The 17,442-nt window shown below is 45.7% G+C and overlaps 1 protein-coding gene across 1 annotated transcript in view; it reads left to right on the top strand.

Moving 5' to 3' along the window:
* dnah7 (dynein, axonemal, heavy chain 7) overlaps positions 1-17,442 on the top strand; it is a 570,689-nt gene that overhangs the window by 46,442 nt on the left and 506,805 nt on the right. Inside the window, exons 6-7 of the mRNA XM_072478629.1 lie at positions 7,611-7,791; positions 11,288-11,357. Of these exons, the coding sequence (XP_072334730.1) occupies positions 7,611-7,791; positions 11,288-11,357 (251 nt within the window). The remainder of the gene's footprint in view (positions 1-7,610; positions 7,792-11,287; positions 11,358-17,442) is intronic.

Here is a 17,442-nt window from a genome sequence, read left to right as displayed (position 1 = left end):
TAGGTTGAGAGGTGGTAGATTTAGAACTGAGATAAGGAGGAATTACTTCTTGCAGAAGGTGGTGAATTTATGGAACTCCCTGTCCCATAGTGTGGTGGAACCGGAGTAATTAAATGGTTTCAAGAAGGGGAGAGATAAAAATGGGTTAAAGGGATATGGGGAACAGGTAGGGAGGTGGATTTGCGACCAGGAAAAGATCAACCATGAACTGATTGAATGGTGGACCAGGCTCAAAGGGCTGAATTAGCGACATCTGCTTCTAGTTCTTGTGTTTCTACATGGATTTCAGTAAGGCAGTTGACAAGGTCCCATATGGCAGACTGGTCAGAAAAGTGAGGAATAGGGGAAAGTGGCAGGTTGGATCCAAAATTGGCCTAGTGACATGCAGCAAAGCCAATAGATATGTGTGGGAATGGAAAACAGCTTCCACTGTTCCACAGGTCTTAGTGTTTGCTATTTGTTGTATATGTTAATGATTCAGACTTAAATGTGGGTGGCATGATTGGAAAATTGCAGATGACACAAAAATTGGATGTGTAGTTGATGGTGAAGAAGATAGCTGTCGACTCCAGAGTTATATCGATGGTTTGGTTGAATGGGTAGAGGAGTGGCAAATGGAATTCAATCTGGATCAATGTGAGATAATTCATTTGAGGAGGGTGAACAAAGCAAGGGCATATTCAATAAACAGCAAGATATTGAGAGGGGTTGATGAAGTGAATCTTGGAGTGCATGTCCACAGGTCCTTGAAGGTTGCAGGCCAGGTGGCCAAGGTTGGAAAGCTTTCCTTTATTTGGTGAGGTATTGAATGCAAAAGCAGGGATGCAATGATAGAACTGTCCAAAATGCTGGTTAAACCACACCCAGCCCTCACCAGGGTCAGGATATTTATATCCCAGCAGCCCTTTGAACAGACGGGGGTTAGCCCTGCCCCTCATCTGGGTAGATCATATTCAGGTAAGGCCGCAGGGACCCTGATGTTGCAGATCCCTGGGCTTCCTGTAGGGTTATAACACTTAGCCTATCCAATTTCTCTTCAATTTTCAAGACCTGGCAACATTCTTGCAAATCTCCTCCGCAATGTCTTCCCTGTAATGTGGTGACCAGATTACAGGTTTAAGTCGACGGCCATGTGTTCATGACTTATACCGACCAAAAACCACTTTGGGGGTTATTCAAACAGGACGAGGCAATTCCCCTGGTGGCGTCCGCCAACATTCAGCATTGGGCGCTCCTTCTGGCGGCGTACGAGTATGTTTTGGTGCATCGCACAGGGACAGAGATTCCCCACGCAGATGCACTCAGCTGCCTCCTGCTGCCCACCAGCATGTCAATGCCAGCGGCATCGGACGAGGTAGTCACTACCTTGCATTTTATGGATTTGCTGCCAGTAATGGCGGCCCAAGTAAAGGGTTGGACATAGATAGATCCGTTGCTGGCCAGAGTCTGCCACATTGTACTGTACGGGGCCCAGCACCGTGCCATCCCGGAGGAACTGAGGGCTTTTACCGTGAATGTGGGAGAACTTAGCGTGGTGGAAGGCATCCCCTTGTGTGGTTCCCGGGATCGCAAGAAACTGCAGACTGTGGTGAACTCAGCCCAACGCATCACACAAACTTGCCACCCCCACATTGATTCTGTATACACCTCTCGCTGCCTCTGGAAGGCAGACAGCATTATCAGAGACCCCTCCCACCCAGGCATTGCCTTCTTCCAGACCCTTCCATCAGGCAGAAGGTACAGAAGTCTGAAGACTCTTACATCCAGACATAGGAACAGCTTCTTCCCCACGGCTACAAGACTCCTCAACGACTCCCCCTCGGACTGATTTGTCCCCTGTAAGAACACTATTCACGATGCCCTATGCTGCTCTTGCTCATGTGTTTGCTTTGTTTGGCCCCTTGTTCTGCACTGTGACCAATCACTGTTTTGTAGATGTACCATTTGTCAATGTTCTCTGTTGATTATTCTTGTGGCTACTATGTACATACTGTGTACGTTCCTCTGCCGCAGAAAAATACTCTTCACTGTACTTCGTTACATGTGACAATAAATCAAATCAGAATTTGGCGAAACAGTGTACCCATTGCCAGGAGCACCAGAAGTTCCCACTGGCAGCTCCACTTCACCCACGGGAAGGGCCGGGCTGGCCATGGTACCGCCTCCATGTGGATTTCATGGACCCCTTAGGGCAGCACGGTAGCTAGTGGTTAGCACAATTGCTTCACCGCTCCAGGGTCCCAGGTTCGATTACCGGCTTGGGTGACTGTGTGCAGAATTCTGCACGTTCTCCCCGTGTGTGCGTGGGTTTCCTCCGGGTGCTCGGGTTTCCTCCCACAGTCCAAAGATGTGCAGGTTAGGTGGGTTGGCCATGCTAAATTGCCCTTAGTGTCCAAAATTGCCGTTAGTGTTGGGTGGGGTTACAGGGTTATGGGGATAGGGTGGAGATGTGGGCTTGAGTAGGGTGCTCTTTCCAAGAGCCTTTGCAGACTCAATGGGCCGAATGGCCTCCTTCTGCACTGTAAATTCTATGATTCCAAGGGGCAGTGTACCAACTACACTCTAAATGGTTGAATGTACAGAGAATGATGACATCCACGTTGTGTGCCTCCACCGAACGTCTTTAGCTTCCACGGACTCCCGGAGGTCCTCGTGTCGGACAATGGCACTGCCTTCACTAGTTCGGAATTTGCAGATTTTATGAAGCAAAATGGAGTTTGTCATACCCACACTGCATGCTACCACCCGTCCTCAGGTGGGTTGGCAGAACGTTCCGTACAGACTTTCAAACTGGGGATGAGGAAACAGACCGCAGGCTCACCAGAAACCCACCTCGTGCACTTTCTGTTGCACTATAGGACCATGCCACACGCTACCGCCAGCTGAGCTCTTGATGGGTCATAGCTTATGCATACGGTTGAGGATCGGTTCGTCAGAAATCGGTGTAAGGTCCGTGACAAGTAGGTACGGACCAGAGCGCAGAGAGCCAGGCCCATCAGAGGCTTGGCTGCTGGCGACCCCGTTTACGTCCGGAATTTTACTGACTGGACATTAATAATAATAATCTTTATTGTCCCAAGTAGGCTTACATTAACATGCAAATAAGGTTACTGTGAAAATCCCCAAGTTTTCCGGCGCCTGTTCGGGTACACCGAGGGCGAATTCAGAATATCCGATTCTCCTAACAGCACGTCTTTCGGGACTTGTGGGAGGAAACCAGAGCACCCAAAAGAAACCCACGCAGACACGGGAAGAATGTGCAGACTCCGCATAGATCGTGACCCAAGCTGCGAATCGAACCCGGGTCTCTGGCGCTGAGAAGCAACAATGCTAACCACTGTGCTACCGTACTGTACCGTGTATTATGGATTCCAGGAACAGACAGCGGGCGGGTCTCAGATACAGTGCAGGTGCAAGGAAAGACCTCAAATCAACATGTGGACCATTTCCGGATTCAGGTGAAAAAAATACGTGAGAACCAACCATGGATCCTGAGACTGGTGGTGTCCCTCCTTCCGGCGCAGTTGCCAGTGGTACCCAGTGAGGCGGCTGGGCCCCGTGAGTCGAAAACATCAGAGTCCCCGTGGCCTCACCTGAATATGATGTACCCAGATGAGGGAGTAGGGCTAACCCTTCTGTTCAGAGGACTGCTAGGATATAAATACCCTGGGCCGGGTGTGGGAGACCCTCCAGGGAGGAGGAGGTCTGTATAGTAACCTGAATAAATCCAAACTTTTTGCTACAGACATCGCTTCCGAGTGGTCGCTTGCCTGAGACTTTACACTGAGGTTGTTTTTGTTCAGGGGTGACTTAATTGAGTTGTACAAAATTGTGAAGTGAATAGTAGGATAGACAGAAAAGACTTGTTTCCCCTAGCGGAGAGGTCAATTACCGGGGGCGTAGATTTAAGGTGATTGGCAGAAGGATTCGAGGGAACATGAGGAAAAATCTTTTCACCCAGAGGGTGGTGAGTATCTGGAATTTGCTGCTTCATTTGGTGGTTGAGGTGAATTTCTCAATGCATCGAAGTGCTGTAAACTGCAAGCCTACAGACTAAGTTCTGGAAAATTGGATTAAAATGAGCATCTATTTTTTTTTTCCATTTCGGCCGGCGCAGACAGAATGGGCTGAATGGCATCATTCAGCACTGTAACTTCTCTATGGTCTTATATTCAAGGGTCTTTGATATCCTTTAGGGTAATCTCATTTTGTTGCCTGTGAGGCTTCCCATTGACATGGTGTCTACTACGTATTCTAATGTTGGTTGGACCTGAGGAGGGGACATGGCTTGTTCCAGATCAGCAGCTAGAGTGGCAGGAGCAGCAACTACAGCAGCAACATCTGCCTTCTCCACAGCTATTTGCAGCTGGAAAAAATGGGATGGACACAGGATTATATCTCAAAGACAAAACCCTCCGCACAGGAAAATCTTCTTTGACTTCTCTGAACAGCACTGTAACAAAGGGCTCTGGCTCTTGCCATAGGTGCTTGCAGACTTCTGCAATGTTTTGGAAGAAGATCTCTCCAGAGACGTAGGTGGCCACGCTGTGCCTCTGGCTGTCAAAGTTATTGCAGTTTTCAGATTCTTTATGTTTGGATTCTTAAGAAATTCAGACTTCAGCCACGGCGTGGTACGGGAAAGAATGGACATTCCTCCTCCTGAGTTGTTTAAAATTGTTTGTTGGCCATTGACCATGATATTGGTATACAAGAAATACCTTTGCAGCTCTATGAATCATGTATCCTGTTTTTTTGGACACCTAGAGATTGAACGGTCTGTCTTTAAATTTCTGACCTGAAAATGGAAATTTCCTACTGCCGCAGCATACTGTTTTAAAATATGTCCTCTTGCACCTGGTGTGGCACTTGGCTGCACAGGATTGGTGATGTAGTTTTTGTTCCTGCCACAATGCAGACATGGAACAATGGCACGAACGCACCCTCTTCATGCTGGCTTTATTTTCTGGCAAGCATGTCGATAGTCTTAGAAGTGCACAATTAACATTCCTGATCAGCTTGGAGAAATGCCCATGTGGTCTGGTTGCTGTAGCGAGAAACTCAAATAGAAATTATCCAGTCCCCTTGTCCCCAATGCAGACTAGAAGATTATCACTTGTGCTTCTGCAATTTCCACTTTTGGATGCATCTCATCAGGCCCCAACACCATATCAATTAAAAAAACAAAAAAAACAATTTAGAGTACCCAATTAATTTTTTCCAATTAAGGGGCAATTTTGTGTGGCCAATCCACCTAGCCTACACATAAGACCATAAGACATAGGAGCGGAAGTAAGGCCATTCGGCCCATCGAGTCCACTCCACCATTCAATCATGGCTGATTTCAACTCCATTTACTCTCTCCATAGCCCTTCATTCCTCGAAAAATCAAGAATTTATCAACTTCTGTCTTAAAGACACTCAACGTCTCGGCCTCCACCGCCCTCTGTGGCAATGAATTCCACAGACCCACCACTCTCTGGCTGAAGAAATTTCTCCTCATCTCTGTTCTAAAGTGACTCCGTTTTATTCTAAGGCTGTGCCCCCGGGTCCTCGTCTCCCCTGCTAATGGAAACAACTTCCCTACGTCCACCCTATCTAAGCCATTCATTATCTTGTAAGTTTCTATTAGATCTCCCCTCAACCTCCTGAACTCCAATGAATATAATCCCAGGATCCTCAGACGTTCATCGTATGTTAGGCTTACCGTTCCTGGGATCATCCGTGTGAATCTCCACTGGACCCGCTCCAGTGCCAATATGTCCTTCCTGAGGTGTGGGGCCCAAAATTGCTCACAGTATTCTAAATGGGGCCTAACTAATGCTTTATAAAGCTTCAGAAGTACATCCCTGCTTTTATATTCCAAGCCTCTTGAGATAAATGACAACATTGCATTTGCTTTCTTAATTACGGACTCAACCTGTAAGTTTACCTTTAGAGAATCCTGGACTAGGACTCCCAAGTCCCTTTGCACTTCAGCATTATTAATTTTGTCACCGTTTAGAAAATAGTCCATGCCTCTATTCTTTTTTCCAAAGTGCAAGACCTCGCACTTGCCCACGTTGAATTTCATCAGTCATTTCTTGGACCACTCTCCTAAACTGTCTATATCTTTCTGAAGCCTACCCACCTCCTCCATACTACCTGCCCCTCCATGTATCTTTGTATCATCAGCAAACTGAGCCAGAATGCCCCCAGTCCCGTCATCTAGATCGTTAATATATAAAGAGAACAGCTATGGCCCCAACACTGAACCCTGCGGGACACCACTCGTTACCGGTTGCCATTCCGAAAAAGAACCTTTTATCCCAACTCTCTGCCTTCTGCCTGACAGCCAATTGTCAATCCATGTTAGTACCTTGCCTCGAATACCATGGGCCCTTATTTTACTCCGCAGTCTCCCGTGAGGCACCTTATCAAAGGCCTTTTGGAAGTCAAGATAGATAACATCCATTGGCTCTCCTTGGTCTAACCTATTTGTTATCTCTTCAAAGAACTCTAACAAGATTGTCAGGCACGACCTCCCCTTACTAAATCCATGCTGACTTGTCCTAATCGAACCCTGCACTTCCAAGAATTTAGAAATCTCATCCTTAACAATGGATTCTAGAATCTTGCCAACAACCGAGGTTAGGCTAATTGGCCTATAATTTTCCATCTTTTTCCTTGTTCCCTTCTTGAACAGGGGGGTTACAACAGCGATTTTCCAATCCTCTGAGACTTTCCCTGACTCCAGTGACTTTTGAAAGATCATGCTATCTCCTTTAGAACTCTAGGATGTAGCCCATCTGGGCTGGGATCTTTGGGTTGTGGGGACGAAACCAATGCAAACACGGGGACAATGTGCAAACTCCACACGGCCAGTGACCCAGAGCCGGAAGCGGACCTGGGAGCTCGGCGCCATGAGGCAGCAGGGCTAACCCACTGCGCCACTGTGCTGCCCTTGAACCGTATCAATTTTAAGTAAAGATAACCTTTCTAACACCTCCTCCCCCTCAATTATAAATTATTCCAGTACCAGTTAACTCCTCTCTCAACTTGGCCAATTTAATTATTTTAGCCTTGAGATTGCAGTTCTTGCCCACATTTTAAAAATTAAAGTATCTTGCTTTGTTTATATGCATGTTCTTAACTTAAACATAAGCAACAACATATGATTGAAATAATACATGATAATGATTTGAGCAGTTCAGAGATTAATATTGAAAATGTAATATTATCTATTTCTTAATAGTGACATTTTGATAGATTTAACAAGGAAGATATGACAGTTCGTTATTACAGCTTAATATATGCTGTTAACCTTGTGATCATTCAAGGGTGCCATACAAGTGAATGATTGATTGTTTTTAGAAATATTGAAAGTTTCAGTATGGAAGACCGTTTGTGTCTATGTTGGTTTCTTTATAGGACCAGTATTAAACAAATACCACCTCATAGCTCCATTCCACTTGGCCTGTATATTCCTTTGCTTCTAGTCAATGAAATGGGAATACCACATAACCTAAGACATTTGGGTTCTATGTCTCTATTAACACACTTGTAACCAATGTCATTTTATTGTAGAGTGTTATCAGTTATTAATTCCATGTTCTCGGCTTCTAATTTTGCAGCGGTATTACTATTACATTAACCATGGAATAGATACAGAACATGTGGCTCCTATGGAAGACAGCTGGTTGGAAGAGGTATTATCCTTGGTGCCATTCCGTCTCAAAACATACACTGGTATAATTGAGACACTTTCAGATGAAATGAAAGAAGATTATCTTCTTAGTGTAAAGAAGGCCATAGGTACATACTTACTTTTGCTATTATAGGAAATAATGACTCAAAACTTTATAGGAAACTTGAGGTAATTAGTAAAAATCATGTTCAGCAAGATTTTTGTTCCATAACTGAAAAGAGTGCATTACTAATGAGATGTGGTTGGGGTAGGTTTGTGGCATATATTATAAGAATTTAATTTAAGTTAAATATTTAAAGAATATAGGCTTCACTATATTTGCTTACTACTAGTGCTTAATTTTTTTAATTGTTGGAACAAAGAAAAGAAAAGTGGCATGAAGAATAAGCAGGGCACATGCTGCTTGGACAATAAGAGACTAAATGAGTAGAGGAAGAGACTAAATGAGTAGAGAAACAAAGGGGTTTTAGGTGCTGATAACACAAATCACTAAAAACAGCATTACAGATTAATGAAGCCATGAAAAAGCAAATCGAGCACGAGAGCACTGGAAAAGTAAGATGTTGCATTAGGCTCTTGTAAAATAAAAAAGAAGCATTGAAAGAGCTGAAAAATGGAGTTGGAACAATTATGTGAAAACTGAGAACGTCAAGGTATCAGAGAAAGCTGAAAAGGTCTTTAATCTGGAAAAGGTCTTTAATCTTGGAAATAGAAGGCTGAGCAGAGACCTGATAAAGGTCTTGAAAGAATTTGATAGGGTAGACACCGATAAAATATTTCCATTGCAGGGAAGTCCTGAAGGTGGTAAATATAAGATAGTGGGCGAAATTCTCCGGTATCGGCGCGATGTCCGCCGACTGGTGCCCAAAACGGCGCAAATAAGTCAGGCATCGCGCCGCCCCAAAGGTGCGGAATGCTCCGCATCTTGGGGGGCCGAGCCCCAACCTTAAGGGGCTAGACCCGCGCCGGACTAATTTCCGCCCCGCCAGCTGGCAGAAAAGGCCTTTGGTGCCCCGCCAGATGCGCGGAAATGACATCTCCGGGCGGCGCATGCGTGGGAGCGTTAGCGGCCGCTGACGGCATTCCCGTGCATGCGCAGTGGAGGGAGTCTCTTCCGCCTCCGCCATGGTGGAGACCGTGGCGAAGGCGGAAGGAAAAGAGTGCCCCCGCGGCACAGGCCCGCCCGCAGATCGGTGGGCTCCGATCGCGGGCCAGGCCACCGTCGGGGCACCCCCCAGGGCCAGATCGCCCCACGCTCCCCCCAGGACTCCGGAGCCCGCCCGCGCCGCCTTGTCCCGCCAGTAAGGTAGGTGGTTTAATCTATGCCGGCGGGACAGGCATTTTAACAGCGGGACTTCGGCCCATATGGGTCGGAGAATCGCGGGGAGGGTCCCGCCACCCGGCGCTGCGCGATTCCCACCCCCCGGCGCCGCGCGATTCCCGCCCCCGCCGAATATCCGGTGCCGGAGAATTCGGCAACCGGCGGGGCCGGGATTCATGCCAGCCCCCGACGATTCTCCGACCCGGCGGGGGGTCGGAGAATCTCGCCCAGTGTCACTGTCTCATTCATATCTGTTGGATATCAACTGTGGCTCAATTGCTGGCACTCTTGCCCCTGAGTCAGAAGGTTGTGTGCTCAAGTTCCACTCCAGGACTTGAGCACAAAATCTACTCTGACACTCCAGTGCAATACTGAGGTAATGCTGCACTGTCGGAGCTGCTATCTTTTGGATGAACTCTTATATGGATATAAAACATCCCTTTGCACTATTTCAAAGAAGAGGCAGGTCTGTGTCTCTTGACCAATATATATCTCTCAGTCAACATAAAAAAACAAATTATTTGGTCATCATCACATTGCCATTTGTGAGAGCTTGTTGTGCACAAATTGACCAAGATGCTTACTGAATTACAACAGTGACTGCTCTTCAAAAGTACTTCATTCATTCTTCTGGACATCCAGAGATCATGATAGGAACTTGTAAATGCAAAATCTTTAGTTTACAAATAAATCTAATTGGGAATTATTGAGAAAAGAGGTAAGAATTTGGAACATACAACCATCAACCATAAACAGTAATTGAGAAAAATGGTATAGATGCATTTAAAGGGATTTGAGCACACGAGGAAGAAAGGAACATCAAGCTATGCTGATTGGGTTAAATAAAGAGGGTAGAGAAGAGGCTGCGGCTGTGCATAAACACTGGCGTAGACCAGTTAGATGAGTAGCCTGCTTCTGTGCTGTATAGACTGCAAATGACTACTGTACTGTGAATGGATGCTTTGGTGAGTTTTAGAGAGAGACCAACATACAAGTATAAATTAGTAGAACTAAATTTGTTCCCATTTGAGAAAATTGAGGGGTAATATTATTTGTGATAAAAACAATGGACAAGGGTAATACAAAGATAACCATAATTAAGTTCAATGGCTTGATCTTTAACCCCATATCTGGAAGGGATCAGTACAAAATTAGTGAGACTTAAGCAACCCTGATAATTTGAATAGTATCAACATAGTACCACTATATGGAATGGCCTCTTGAAAAATGTTCCAACAACATGGAATGGACTCTTGAAAAATAACTCTTGAAAAATGTGAGACTGGATTTTTGGAGACACGAGGGTTGGCAAAATCAGTCATGGAGCCCGACATTTTCCTGCTGCTATTGCAAATTACCAGCAGCAGAAACCTTTGCAGCATGGCCGCCCACCAGGTGGCCACTTGTGCCAATTGAAGGCACCTTCCTGCTCCTGTCAGTATTTTATTGGTATCAGAATGGGCCGTCACCATGTTGCTTCTCAGGGTGGCGGGCCCTCCTTTGTGGCTGCTTCAGGATCCTGGACAGCCCCAAGGCTGATTGGGCTGGCAGCTCTGGGAAGTAGACACCAGTCCTCAATTGGACGTTGGTTGAGGCAGTAGCCTCTTAATTTGCAGCCATTGGTAAAATGTTATCCAGGGCCCACTGCCTGCCAGTGCGGGGCCAGGTCCCATTTTTGGTTTCAGTGGCGATACCTTGTGGAAAAATTCAGCCGGTTTTTTTTTCTTTAGAAATTAATTCTTTTTAAAAAGTAGTTGGATAAATATCTAGTTATGAAAATGAAGTTTATAAAGATAACTACTGACACTCATGTCAAGCACATATGATTTCTGCCAATAGTATGTGGGAAATTTTGCTTTTCACATCAGTTGTTTTAACCTTTATCCAAGTCTACTCAACTCCCCTTAAGAGACAAAATAAATGGAGATTCTCCGATAATAGATCTTTTACATCAGCAAATGTGCAAATCTGAAATTGAAACCGAAGATAAAGAGAGCCATTTCTGATGGAAACATCAACGTCCAAAATATTTAATTTCCCATTTTATGTTGTATGTTTGAAGACTTGTACCCTTTCTCTTTCTAAATTTTCTAATAAATGATATGCATTCCAAATATATTGTGCTGCTTACAGTGATTTCTAGAAATGCTAGTTCAAGAATAGCACAAAAACAATGAATTGTATGTTATGCAGCAGTTGGCTAAGTTTGTGAGAACATTGATATGAAAATGGCAATTAGAATATTTGGAAATCATTTACAAATATATTTCTCCCATTTTCAGTGGACTTTGTTTTAAGAGATCCCAGAGAGAAAGAGGAAGTCAAGAAAGAACTCCCCGTTCACCGTGCAGAGTAAGAAGGATTATATGAAGTGAAATTATTCAAAGTTTATTTTATTTGTGTGTGACTGCAGGAAGGATAAGTAGAACTTGGTGACAAGAATATGTGTTGCTTACATTTTTACCTACTCATTACGGCAGTTCAACTTGCATATCTGTGCTATAAGGTATCATACATGCAAAGATTATTATTTGATAGTCCATGCATTTCTTAGGAATATAAATAAATATTTCTTTAAACTACCCTTTTCTTGTGTATTTCTCCTATTCTTTAGTTCAGCTTGTGTCTTTCAGCTTATTTTCCACACTTTTTCTCTCTAGGGTTGTCTCACACTATGGTCAGAATTGAATAGCCTTCGTAGGGATCCTAACAATGAGCCTGAAAGTTGGGGGTGACCCCAGGTCCACATTTTAAGGGGTCAGGCAATTAATTGGTTGCATTGGGGCTGCTATCCCTTTATAGGATGACTACTTAGCTTGCATGGTTGCCAGCCAAGTGGAGAGCTGGCTGCTCAGCAGTGCCAACAGGAGCAGTGGCCATTGCTGGGACTGCAGCTGGAAAAAGAGGAAGCGACGCTCTCCCAACCAGGTAATTGGGATCTGAGGGTTGGTACCGGGATCAGTCTGTCAGGTACCAATGAGATGGGGTGGAGGGTGAGAGGTTGGTGATAACCAAACATCCACCTTGCTGGTAAGGTGCTTTAATTTACTCTTTGAAGAGTTAGTTGATGTCTTCTGGCTTACTTTTGGCGGTTTTGGGGTGAGCAGCTGCATTGATTCTGGAGGGCCAGACCTACATGAGATATGGGGCTGTGGTTGCAATGCCTCTGGATCTGCAACATGATCAGGAAATAGAGTGAAAGTTGCAGCGAAAGGAAGCTTTGTTAAGATGGAGGAGAAAGATTCTGCATTGAGGTTCATACCCGCCATAGGTATTCCTGCTTCTGTGCTAATTTGCGTATAAATTATGGCGGCACGGTAGAACAATGGTTAGCACTGTTGCTTCACAGCGCCTGGGGCCCGGGTTCGATTTCTGGCTTTGTTCACTGTCTGTGTGGAGTCTGCACGTTCTCCCCGTGTCTGTGAGGGTTTCCTCCAGGTGCTCCGGTTTCGTCCCACATGTCCCGAAAGACATGCTGTTAGGTAATTTGGGCATTCTGAATTCTGTGTACCCGAACAGGTGCCGGAGTGTGGCAACTAGGGGCATTTCACAGTAACTTCATTGCAGTGTCAATGTAAGCCCATTTGTGACATTAAAGATTATTATAATAAAGAACCCTTTCAAACAGATACTCCTATCAATCCCATTCACCTCTTCATTTTATCCAAATTTTATTTTTAATCTTTATTTTACTCAACCCTTATCTTCCTTTTACTCCAATATTTTGACACATTGTCTCTGGTTGATATGCCTGGCAGAGCTGAATAACTGGCAGTACGTGGAGGCACCTAGAGGTGGGTGTGAGGCTGAAATTATTGGACGATGTGTGAAGTTGATTGTGTGAATATTAGGCCTGAGTCCTGAGATATAGGGGTTGTCAAGAACATTTCTCCTATTTCAACCTCATCCAAAAGCAATGCCTGGGAAAACTATAGTTCTGCAAGAAGTTGGTCACAGAACGGTGCCACCATCTTCAACCTTAGCTGGAGCTGGAAAGCATGGTGCTGCCAGTGGCTGTAAGGTGACAGTGGTATTGAATTTTAAAGCATCCTGATCTTCCCAGGTAGTCATAGTCAATGTTGATTTTCCTAGTGCACCATCCATTGATGCATCTTGAAAGTTATATCAGGAGAGCTGAATACCTCAACAGAATGAGAGGGAATGTCACTTTGTCAGGATAGATCGATTCATGTTGGACATAATGGACTATAAAAACATGGCTTTGCAGGCATCCCCGTGTCAATGGACTATACAAACATGGCTTTGTAGGCATCCCCATGTCAAAAGGGAAAGGTATAAGAACCCGAATGTCTAACATTTTATCGGTGTGCAGCTACTGGTCCATCATGCACAAAACATCATGTTCGTGAATGCCTGCCATCCTGGCACTTAAAGTGGTAATCCTTTCATTGTGAGGCAGTGAACATTTTCTGTCATCGTCTGGTATTCATGGAGAACCAGAGGGTGACTTCTCAGGGACAAAGGCGATACAAAGGTATACCTGGCTAATGACACCGCTCTCACCTGGTCATGCAAGGATAATTATTTGTAATGAGAACCATGGAATCACTAGGAACAGCCAATCTTCATACTCAATCAATGCTCCAATGCCTGGGCAGCGTAAGGGAGCACGCCAATGCACACTCCAAAATCAAATTTGTGATAGTCTGCTGCACCTTTGTGATATTGCCTTTGTGAGGGCATAGCCATTGCCACGAGGAATCTTGAGGTCACCTTGGGAGGAGGACGAGAAGATGGCAAGGCGATACATTCTTAAGTCCTTTGCTCTGGATGGGCTGTCTGAGAGTGCCTGCTGAAGTTCTGGTTTCTAGAAAACTATGGCTTTTATGGATCATCCTCTGACATTACATCCATCTAAGACCCCCACATCAGAATGTACTAATACAACCTAGTTAGGGACCAGTAACTCCACAATTATACTTCTCCTTATATGGGGCAGCACCTCAGCAATTCTTGTAATCCATTGGAGTACATGTTGGCTGCGAGTACCTGCATGCCCCTTTGAGCATTGAATCCATAGCAGTGATGTAGAAGCTTGAGCCCAAATGGATCTTGTTGCTAGTATCAGAGTTCCCACATTAGCAATAATACATTGGGTGGCTTCTGTTGGTGTTGTATTGGAAAGAACCAACTTTGCATCATTATTGGGTCCACTTGTGCTGTTATGAAGTTGGCCACCACTCCCATGGTGGAAAGGAAGAGTCCCACGTGCTTCATGATGATTTTTGAATTTTTGGAACTGGACTCTTTCATAGAATCATAGAATTTAAGGTGCAGAAGGAGGCCATTCGGCCTATCGAGTTGCACCAGCCCTTGGAAAGTGCACCACACCTAAGCCTCCACCCTATCCCCGTAACCCAATAATCCTTTTTGGACACTAAGGGCAATTGAGCATGGCCAAAAAACCTAACCTGCACATCTTTGGACTGTGGGAGGAAACCGGAGCACCTGGAGGAAACCCACGCAGGCACAGGGAGAACGTGCAGACTCCGCACAGACTGTGACCGGGAATCGAACCTGGGACCCTGGAGCTGTGAAGCAACTGTGCTAATCACTGTGCTACCGTGCTGCCCATGTTTCTTGACCGTGACAAAGCTGTCTGGAAGGTCTGCCAATGTTCCAGGATCTGTGATTCATCATCAGCATGTTGCCTCACTAAAATTCTCACCTGAGTCCCATGTAGCAGAAATTGTCTGCAATATTGCCCTCCTGGGAGCTGGTACATGAGCTACAGTTTCCCTCGGGCTTGGCTGCACCCCATTTGAAGGGTTCTACCATTCACTGTATATTCCCTACCTGCATTAGACCTTCCAAAATGCATTACCTCACATTTGTCCGGATTAAACCCCATCTGCCATCTCTCCGCCCAAGCCTCCAAACAATCTAAATCCTGCTGTATCCTCTGACAGTCCTCATCGCTATCCGCAATTCCACTAACCTTTGTGTCGTCTGCAAACTTACTAATCAGACCAGTTACATTTTCCTCCAAATCATTTATATATACTACAAAGAGCAAAGGTCCCAGCACTGATCCCTGTGGAACACCACTGGTCACAGCCCTCCAATTAGAAAAGCATCCTTCCATTGCTACTCTCTGCCTTCTATGACCTAGCCAGTTCTGTATCCACCTTGCCAGCTCACCCCTGATCCCGTGTGACTTCACCTTTTGTACTAGTCTACCATGAGGGACCTTGTCAAAGGCCTTACTGAAGTCCATATAGACAACATCCACTGCCCTACCTGCATCAATCATCTTAGTGACCTCCTCGAAAAACTCTATCAAGTTAGTGAGACACGACCTTCCCTTCACAAAACCGTGCTGCCTCTCACTAATACGTCCATTTGCTTCCAAATGGGAGTAGATCCTGTCTCGAAGAATTCTCTCCAGTAATTTCCCTACCACTGAAGTAAGGCTCACCGGCCTGTAGTTCCCGGGATTATCCTTGCTACCCTTCTTAAACAGAGGAACAACATTGGCTATTCTCCAGTCCTCCGGGACATCCCCTGAAGACAGTGAGGATCCAAAGATTTCTGTCAAGGCCTCAGCAATTTCCTCTCCAGCCTCCTTCAGTATTCTGGGGTAGATCCCATCAGGCCCTGGGGACTTATCTACCTTAATATTTTTTAAGACACCCAACACCTCGTCTTTTTGGATCTCAATGTGACCCAGGCAATCTACACACCCTTCTCCAGACTCCACATCTACCAATTTCTTCTCTTTGGTCAATACTGATGCAAAGTATTCATTTAGTACCTCGCCCATTTCCTCTGGCTCCACACATAGATTCCCTTGCCTATCCTTCAGTGGGCCAACCCTTTCCCTGGCTACCCTTTGGCTTTTTATGTACGTGTAAAAAGCCTTGGGATTTTCCTTAACCCTATTTGCCAATGACTTTTCGTGACCCCTTCTAGCCCTCCTGACTCCTTGCTTAAGTTCCTTCCTACTTTCCTTATATTCCACGCAGGCTTCGTCTGTTCCCAGCCTTTTAGCCCTGACAAATGCCTCCTTTTTCTTTTTGATGAGGCCTACAATATCTCTCGTTATCCAAGGTTCCTGAAAATTGCCGTATTTATCCTTCTTCCTCACAGGAGCATGCCGGTCCTGAATTCCTTTCAACTGACACTTGAAAGCCTCCCACATGTCAGATGTTGATTTGCCCTCAAACATCCGCCCCCAATCTATGTTCTTCAGTTCCCGCCTAATATTGTTATAATTAGCCTTCCCCCAATTTAGCACATTCATCCTAGGACCACTCTTATCCTTGTCCACCAGTACTTTAAAACTTACCGAATTGTGGTCACTGTTACCGAAATGCTCCCCTACTGAAACATCGACCACCTGGCCGGGCTCATTCCCCAATACCAGGTCCAGTACCGCCCCTTCCCTAGTTGGACTGTCTACATATTGTTTTAAGAAGCCCTCCTGGATGCTCCTTACAAACTCCGCCCCGTCTAAGCCCCTGGCACTAAGTGAGTCCCAGTCAATATTGGGGAAGTTGAAGTCTCCCATCACCACAACCCTGTTGTTTTTACTCTTTTCCAAAATCTGTCTACCTATCTGCTCCTCTATCTCCCGCTGGCTGTTGGGAGGCCTGTAGTAAACCAACATTGTGACTGCACCCTTCTTATTCCTGATCTCTACCCATATAACCTCACTGCCCTCTGAGGTGTCCTCCCGCAGTACAGCTGTGATATTCTCCCGAACCAGTAGCGCAACTCCGCCTCCCCTTTTACATCCCCCTCTATCCCGCCTGAAACATCTAAACCCTGGAACGTTTAGCTGCCAATCCTGCCCTTCCCTGAACCAGGTCTCTGTAATGGCAACAACATCATAGTTCCAAGTACTAATCCAAGCTCTAAGTTCATCTGCCTTACCCGTAATACTTCTTGCATTAAAACATATGCACTTCAGGCCACCAGACCCGCTGTGTTCAGCAACTTCTCCCTGTCTGCTCTGCCTCAGAGCCCCACTGTCCCTAGTCCCTAGTTCTCCCTCAATGCTCTCACCTTCTGACCTATTGCTCCCGTGCCCACCCCCCTGCCATACTAGTTTAAACCCTCCCGTGTGACACTAGCAAACCTCGCGGCCAGGATATTTATGCCTCTCCGGTTTAGATGCAACCCGTCCTTCTATAGGTCACACCTGCCCCGGAAGAGCTCCCTGTGGTCCAGATAACGGAAACCCTCCCTCCTACACCAGCTTTTTAGCCACGTGTTTAGCTGCTCTATCTTCCTATTTCTAGCCTCACTGGCACGTGGCACAGGGAGTAATCCCGAGATTACAACCCTAGAGGTCCCGTCTTTTAACTTTCTGCCTAGCTCCCTGAACTCCTGCTGCAGGACCTCATGCCCCTTCTTGCCTATGTCGTTAGTACCAATATGTACAACGACCTCTGCCTGTTTGCCCTCCCCCTTC

This window comes from Scyliorhinus torazame, chromosome 2 (genome assembly GCF_047496885.1).
Source record: "Scyliorhinus torazame isolate Kashiwa2021f chromosome 2, sScyTor2.1, whole genome shotgun sequence".
Classification (NCBI taxonomy): domain Eukaryota; kingdom Metazoa; phylum Chordata; class Chondrichthyes; order Carcharhiniformes; family Scyliorhinidae; genus Scyliorhinus; species Scyliorhinus torazame.
The sequence above is the reverse complement of the archived record's forward strand: the minus strand, read 5'-3'. Positions and strand labels throughout refer to the sequence as shown.